General features: G+C 43.9%; 1 protein-coding gene across 1 annotated transcript; it reads right to left on the bottom strand.

Moving 5' to 3' along the window:
- Positions 1–271: 271 nt before the first annotated feature.
- Positions 272–7,857, bottom strand: RFC2 (replication factor C subunit 2). The gene is made up of 11 exons (XM_082493077.1): positions 7,720–7,857; positions 6,764–6,833; positions 6,070–6,111; positions 5,555–5,661; positions 4,279–4,380; positions 3,570–3,670; positions 2,740–2,897; positions 2,305–2,370; positions 1,730–1,810; positions 1,272–1,385; positions 272–587 (listed from the first exon to the last, which is right to left on the bottom strand). Exons 1-11 carry the CDS (start codon positions 7,839–7,841, stop codon positions 477–479), a joined length of 1,074 nt encoding a protein of 357 aa, XP_082349203.1. The 5' UTR covers positions 7,842–7,857; the 3' UTR covers positions 272–476.
- Between the last annotated feature and the right edge of the window lie 376 nt (positions 7,858–8,233).

Here is an 8,233-nt window from a genome sequence, read left to right as displayed (position 1 = left end):
CCCCGGAGTGGCACCTGCTCAGCCTCCCTTAATTATAACTTCGTTAAATGCCTTATTTTGTGCAAAAATGTTTTCGTCTTGGTCTCCACCACTGGTGACCGGGCTTGAAGTGCAATCACTAACAACAAGAGTCAATTTTTGTTTCTCCTGACATTATGGCTCAGTACCACTGACATGAGCAGTTTTGTGGAGCGCCTTAGACAGACCTTACTGCTCTGGACTGTCCTAGTCCTCTCTTCTACCTCGGCCACACAACAGGTGAGAGTTCTTGGGTTAAAGTAGATTTTAAAGCTTTATTGGTCTAAATAAAAAAAGTACAAACCATTTTTACAATAGAACCTTGTTAGTCTTCCGCTCTGTAGCAAACCCAAGGGAAGAGGCTGTCTGCATGCAGCGTTCAGGAAGCAGAGGGAGCTGCGGACCTTGTGCACCCGTCCTCCCCCCTCCAGAATGCGGGCTCCTGCTCGGCGGCACAGCTAACTTGCAGCAGGGGCTGCGGTCTTCTGACACAGCCTGGCCAGCAGTCCAGCCATTTGTAAAAGTGAGTTCACACCTTCTGCTATCTTCATATGAGTGTAGCCAATTTCCTGGTGATAGAGACATTGTGAAATCTCCTGTTTTCTCGCCCAGTCTATGCATAGTATGATTAATGAATAAATAGAACATAGCCCTTACTGCTAACAGACCAACTTCAGAGTCACCCGAACTTAAGAAAAACATATCTTCTCATGTAGACCCACTAGAATGTTTTTTTTTTCTTTTTTTTTTTTTTTTTAATCAAAGCCTCTATTTCCCCACTCCCTTTGTGTAAGGAGCAAGGTGCATATATTTGAGGACAGGTTTTAAATCTGAAGAGTGATTCCATTACACCAGTTTACCATTTATCAACTGGCTGTTAATATAATTTAACATTTTACTATCTGTTGGACTAGAATCAAGTATGGTCTTGAAGAAAGTTCTCAAGGAGTTATTTGAAGCTTTGATGTAAATAATAAATTCAGCCAGCGTTGCATTTGTTATTAATTCTGGTTGATCACTAAAGTGACTTTTGGCATTCCTGTGGGTGGTTAGACTTTAAACTTCAAGTGACCATTCTTACTGACAAACTGATGACGCAGAGTGTGAAAGAAAGTAATAAGAAGTTAAGAAATACTTTTTTGCATGAATACACAGCAAATCTCAAAGAGAAAACCCTGAGGCTGCCCCTGTTTTAGGAATCATGTCCTTTTCTTAAAAAGGCTCTAAAGACCTGGAGGTAGGTTAGTACTAACCTTGATAAATTCCAGTTTCAGATATTCTGGCATTTGGAAGGTTTTACAGACACGGAAGATGTTGCCAATCACATCTTCTGGAGAGTATCCAAGCCGCCACAGGTGGGCAAGAATCTGTGCAGGCAAGAATAATCCTACATTTATTTGCAAAACTTACCAGGTGAGTCAAGCATATTCACTTTTGGAACAGCTGTATATAACTACTGGAACTGCATGTACTATTTATCAAATTATTTAACCTCAATTGTTTAGTAAGTAATTTCAATACAACTTGATTTGTTGCTTGTTGGCTTATTCATCTGAACAGACCCCTGCATAAAAAGGACTTAATTCATCCTCCTCTACATGGTATTGCCCTTATCTTAGAAAAACCCGCACACTGTGAATTCTTCAAAACAGACAAGAATTCTGTAGAGAAAAAGTGTCTGTCTACACAGACATGACACATGAAAACCAACCTTGTATGCTTCATCAATATTTGCATTTATGCAGTGTTGTATCATTTCTTTCACAAGCAGAGGATGAGGCTCGTCACATACCTGTATCAAAGGGAAATATTACACTTCAAAATATTAGAAGACTCTGCGTTAAACACCTGGTGTTTCCACCAAGCTTCTATACAGTTGAAGTACTGAATCAGACACATTCTGTAACACAGGTTAAATTTTATGTAATGTGACTTTTCTGGTAACACAGCTCTCCTGCCGTGGCACACTCAATAGCACGAAATGAGAACGCCCAAGTAACAGACTCAGAACTTATCACTGTGAAATTTCCCAGCAGTTATGCGATTCGTGTGCTTTGAGAGAGCTGGAAAGCCACAAAGTCTCAGGTGTGCCATTAGGGACTGCAAGCGCTCTCTCCCTTTTCAAAAGGCACATGTGCTTTTTCACCCCCTAATGCCATAATTGCTACTTACATAGTGCTGTCTGCAAACTGGCAAAGCACTTTCAAAGACTCAGATACCTGACCGAAGGTCTCGCACAGCTGTAGTGCTCAACTTCTAGCATCACTGTTTTACGCTATGACTAACCTTAAAGACATTTTCACTGTTTATAAAGCCAAATCCAGAATACGTGGACTGTAAGTTGTTTAATGCCTGTGAAATAAAAAATAAGACTTCATTTATTTTCTGAAGTGCTTGACTTCTCACTCCCCTCCTCAGGGTGAAATACACTTTTCAGAAATTGATACCAAATAAGCAGTTTTCAATTAAGCAACAGAGTAAACCACAAATGTATGCAGACTTTGCTTCCTCCCCCAAACTTGGTATCTGCTTCCCACCAATTCATTTCTAAGGAGCAGACCCACCTTAAAACCTCACAAACACAAATAGTTTAGTTTTTCTTGTGCCACAGGTCACAACCCCTTTGCTTTACCCCTCCAAAGATAAATCCTCAAGAGCAACAATTCAAGAGGTTTTTTGCTTTGAACAGAAGCCTTTGTTTAATAGCCTTTCTTCTTTTACCTGTCTCATATCTCCTTGGGCTGTGAAGATAATGGCTTCTAGTCCGTCATCTGTATATGGTACATCCTCTTTCTCAACAATTTTAAGTAGCCTTGCAAGGATTTGTGAATCTGTCAGCTTGGTGTAACGCAGCACTGCGCACCGGGATTGAATAGGTTCTGAGGACAGAGATGTGTAATTAGCATTTCCTTCTTTTCTTATAAAAATACCATTTGTTTTCATCTTGGAAGAAGCTACTTCAGTTTCCAACTCATATTTTTTTGTCTTTTAAAAAAAAGAATGTGTTAGCTCCAGACAGAATATAGCATCTCCTTAAGCATTGTTACAGGCCTTCACTTGAGCCCAAATGTGCTACTTGAGTTTTCCCAGATATGTGCAAATAAAGAAGCTCAGCTTCTTCTGTTCTCCTGGTTTTCTGAATGTATATTTTTATCATTGCTAAACAAGAAAAGTCTAAAGGTCTACAATATTAGCCTATAAGCAAACTTTTATGTTTCAGAAAGCAGGACAACAAAAGGGGTTCAATACCCATTATACAATACATCTTAAAGTGTGGCAGAGTTGGATGGAGAATAAGCCCAAAGTATGAGAAATCTGCTTCTGCAGTCATCCATAGCACCATCCATCAAAAACAGCTGTTCAGACAATTCACTGACTACACAAATATACTCTTCTTTTATTAGCTGTAAGTAAAAGTGGTTTGATTTTTCGGGAGTACCGTGGTTTCTTGCAATAAGCACGTCTGAGGTACTTCTGAAAACTGTCTTGGAGGTTAGCCAACAGTATGGAGAACACATGACAAAAACACCCAGGGACTACCAGCACTTTACCTATGATTTTGTCAGAGGCGTTGCACGCAAGTGCGAAGCGCGTTGTTTTGGAATAAATTTCCATTGTTCTTCTCAAAGCTTGCTGTGCTCCGTCTGTCATGCTGAGGGAGAAAAGGAGTTAGGACAGATTTTGCCCTTCACTGACTTATAAGTGCAGCCTAATACCTATTTTTAGACAAGCTTCAGAGTTTACTGGTATTAGACAGTGCTTTGTAAATTACTTAATATTCTGGTTTGGTAAACTAAGCAGCTTTTTCTAGTCATGTGAATAAATCACCCCGCAATGCAGGTAGTCACCAAGACCCCCATAAAACTAACACACAAAATTAAACCATTAATACTCTGAAGAATGCTACGAAGAATACTACTACTTGTATACAGATGGAGTAGAATGTCCTGTTTTCATCTACTGAAATTGTCCACATAAGCCAGACTCTTTTCAAAGAGAAAGAACCAGTAAACTGGAAGATGCTATTGCACATCCAGCTAAATGCCAGAGCCTTCCACCCCAATATTTAGCATCTTCTTTGAAGCAAAGATCTCCGATATGAGTAATCTCATAAGAACAGTGTTCAATGTGTATTTATTTCCTATCAAATTAGAGCCTGACAGAAATATCTAACACCATCCAAGACAGCAGCTCTGAAGACAGGACAGATACAATGCATTTCACATAGTAGCTGAGGTCAAGAAAAAAAAAACGACGCACCTGTCTGCTTCATCAAGGATGATTATTTTATGCCGACCTTTTGGAAGTGTGACCTTTTGCTGGGCAAACATTTTGATTTTGTTTCTCACAACGTCAATGCCTCTGGAACAATAATTCAAGTGATTTGTGATCAGTTGGGTGAAATGACATAATAGATTTTATTCATCAGCCACGGTGGCTGAAGCCCTGCTGAGCTCCCTATTCTCCTGCTGTTTGTTCCTGCCCCTTCAGCTGTGCCAGTATAACTGTTGTGAAGCCATGTTATATGCCAGGCTGCCTAACTGATTCAGATTTAAACACCGATACTCCTCGGTTTTTGGAGGTTTTGAAAAAATAATTTAACAGTATTGTGTATATATATATCAGTAACCTCTCTTACAGTACTGCCATAAAAGGACAAAAGAGTTGCCATAAAAGTTTGGCAAAAGGTTGGGGTAATAAATGAGCAAAGGCAGAAGCATTTAAGACTGCTTTGCTATTTTGCCAGTGCTTCATACAGCCACAGCCACAAATCCAGCTATAAGTCAGAAGAGTGTAAGAAAAACAACTGGATAGACTGCACCATTTTAGTACAACACGGACGCTTTCCTAGACAGAGTTCCAACAAAACCTTTCTTTTAAAAATAAAGGATTTTACTTTTTTTGTTCTGTTTAGAAAAATGGATGTTGTGATTCTATAGCTCTTCTATAACTGATATTAACAAAGGCTCATAAACAATCCTCTAGGAAACGTCCTCAGAATGCTTCAGGATGGGTCGCTACAGAACTTGGGAAATATAATTAGCCCGTAGTGCCTGATCCTTGGGGTAGAGTCAGTGTCCTCCACATACCTAACACTTTTATGCTACATTTTAATCCCCAACTGCCCTTATAGCCCTAATTTCTATCACTTCACTTTTTTTCCTAAGCACTGAAGAATTTCATTACAAACACTTTGTTCGCTTTTCATTCTTCAGAGGATCTTCATGAATGCAGGAAGCTTAATTCTTCAAAGTAAATTCAAGAAAACAGTACCATTATGGATTCTGCACTCCATCTGTTCCTATTTTTGTGCATGAAAGTATCCATCAAGTTTATAAAACATCAAGTAATAATATCTACATTGATAGTTGGACACCAAAGATTGCTTAACTTTTAGTTGAAAAAAATGCATTAAAATAAGTACTAGAGGCCTTAATATAGCATTAAGCCTATCACGCCAGCCTGAGTTGAACAAAAATGGATACTTGCTTCTTCATTAAAAGTTTTAAGTTAAATAAGGTTTATTCATTCTCACCTGTCATTTGAGGCATTCAGCTCCAAAACAGCATCCTTTAACGCAGGACCAAGCAGAGCACGAGCCAAGCAAAGGATACTGGTGGTTTTACCTGTTCCTGGGGGACCCTAAAAATGAAAAATGCAGCAACTGCTAGTAAGCTTAATGTCATTTTCGAAGTTGTACTCTCTACAGTGTTCCCCAGTTATGAAAAACAGCTGCAAAGGAGGATCTGCAGAGAGAACATCAGGCTAGAAGCTGCCTGAATTCAGGACGCTGCCTCCAACAGGAGAGAAACGCTGCAGGAAGAAGCACAAGAGATGCCTCATTTGGCACCTAAGGGCCAAGTAAGTTTTTACCAAGTAGTTTATTTCTTTTGTATTCTCCCAAGAACATTGCTCCGTGACCTTACAGTCAACATCTCTCTTACCAATACATTCAGGCACAATGCAAATCTACACTGGGAGGCTATTGTGGCTAGATTTCAGAAGCCAGGACCAACACAGTGAAATACAGTACAACACAGCAATACTTACAGCAATTATAATATTTGGTACATTCCCCTCTTTTGCAAAGACCTAAGGAAGAACAATAATAAAATTAAATAAGAAAATAATGGGAACAAATAGTTTCCAATTCTATTCTATTTTTGAGCAACAAAGCTAACCCATTATTTTCTTAACTGTGCTTTCATTTTTTTGGACCTTGCTGCTTTCTTTTTTTTTTTATTGAACCATTAGAAATCAGCCCCTAGAATAATATGGAAAAACTCAGAAGCGCTTAATCTCACAGGTCTTTAGTACTCTTGCCTTTTCTTTGTTAATGTTTGCTAGTATAAACTTTCTGTTAACAAATGCGATGTTTACAAACTAATTTGTCAAAGAAAATATTTTTCTTCCAGAAAACATGATATTTGTGTTTCTTTCTGTTGTTATATAAATTATATTTATTCATTGAAACAATATTATTATAACAGCTACAAATTTTCTAAGTTGTATCAAAACAGGGCCAATTTAAACAATATCCCATTTCAAAAAGGCACGTTTCCTTAAAACACCACTCAAATGTGTCCTTAAACATGTAATTTCTTGCATAAATCAGAAAGGTTTTTTCCACATACCCAAGTATGGATGCAAAAATACAAAAGTGCTTTTACTGCTCTGTGGAACTGTGCAGAAATGTGGGGTTTTTTGAGCTAACCCCTAAAAAACCAAAGGGACAGCTACACACCTCCAACCTGCTCACAGTATCTTCATTTCCAACTATTTCACATAGTTTCATGGGTCTGTATTTTTCCACCCTGTAAAAGCAAAACCCCACACGCTTCAGCACATCTAATGAAACTTTAATAGTGCTTTACACGGACAGGAAAGGAGGATCACGTTAAGATAGCACAGGACAAAGACGACATAACGTGTCTTTAGCGTAGACACCACAGGGTCCCCCCTCACCGCTAAGCACAGCATCCCACTAATTCCCGAAAGGCTGTTTTACTTCCACTAGTATAAAAAAGGAAAAGGAGTAGGAAAGTGCTCAACTCGGAGAGGAGTTTGGCGCTGGCGCCTCAGCCTGCTATCGGGGTGAAGGGGAGATGTCGCCCTGTGCACCGGGAACCTCAAGCTCGGTGCTGTGCGCTCTCTCGTCCCTCCGTGATTAACCCAAGGCGGGGCTGACTTTGGACGCGACAGCGACTTCTTGCTTTCCACCCGAGGCTGCCCGGTGCCCTCTCCCACCTCACAGGCCCCAGCCCTGCCCGGGCAGGTTACCGGGTGCAGGCAGAGAGCCCTCATGGCTACCATGACCCCCCACCTCCGAGTCAGACCCAGCTCGGCGGGCACAGGGGCAAGGCCGTAAGCGCCGGGGCCTTGCCCAGGGACAGGGACAGGGACAGGGACAGGGCCGCCCCGCAGCGGGAGTCAGGGATGGGCCTACACCACCGCCTCAGCGGAGGCGCCCTGCGACTACAGGCCCCACGGAGCGGCGCGCGCCCCCACCTTCCCGCCAACAGCGCGTCCCGCCCCCCCTCGCGCTCCATAGGCTATCGCGCCGCCAGGCCCCGCCTCCCGCCGCGCTCTGCACCAATGGCCGCGCGCCCCCGGCCTTGCCGCCCGCCCCTGGCTCCATCTCGCAGGCGCCCGAGAGCCGCCCGCTCTCTCCGGCTAGGCCGCGCCGCCCCCGGCGCTCACCAGGGCAGCTCGTAATGGCCGCCAGCGGCAGCACCGGCCCCCGGCGGGTCGGCGGAGCCCCGCTTCTCGCCTGCCGCGGGCCCGGCCTTCTCGTCCTCTACGGCCTCCACCTCCATCTCCATCCCGGCGGCGGCTGGCCCGGCCCGGCCCCTGTCTCCCCGCCGCCTCCGTGAGGGGAGGGCCGCGCTGCCGGGCCCGCCTCGCAGGGCGGGACGGTGAAGGCCGCGGGGAGGGTCCTCCCCCGCGCTCCCTGCGCGGCTGCGGTGGCCTTCCGCGGGGGTGGGCGCTGCAGGCGTTCTGCTGCCGGGGCTGGCGGCCTGGGAGCTCTGTGAGGCCGCGGGGGAGAGGCGGGGGGGCGACAGGCCGGGCCCTGGGCGGGGGCTGGGCTCTGCTGAGGGCGGACTGGCGGTCAGGGCTGGGGCCGCTCTCTGCACGGCTGAGGGGGGGCCTTGTGCTCGCCTGGGCGGGAGTCTGGGTGCTTTTCCTGTCCTGGTGACTGGTTAAGTGTTAAAGT

Source organism: Vanellus vanellus, assembly GCF_965231255.1.
Source record: "Vanellus vanellus genome assembly, chromosome: 19".
Taxonomy (NCBI): Eukaryota; Metazoa; Chordata; class Aves; order Charadriiformes; family Charadriidae; genus Vanellus; species Vanellus vanellus.
This window is presented reverse-complemented; position numbering and strand designations above follow the sequence as displayed.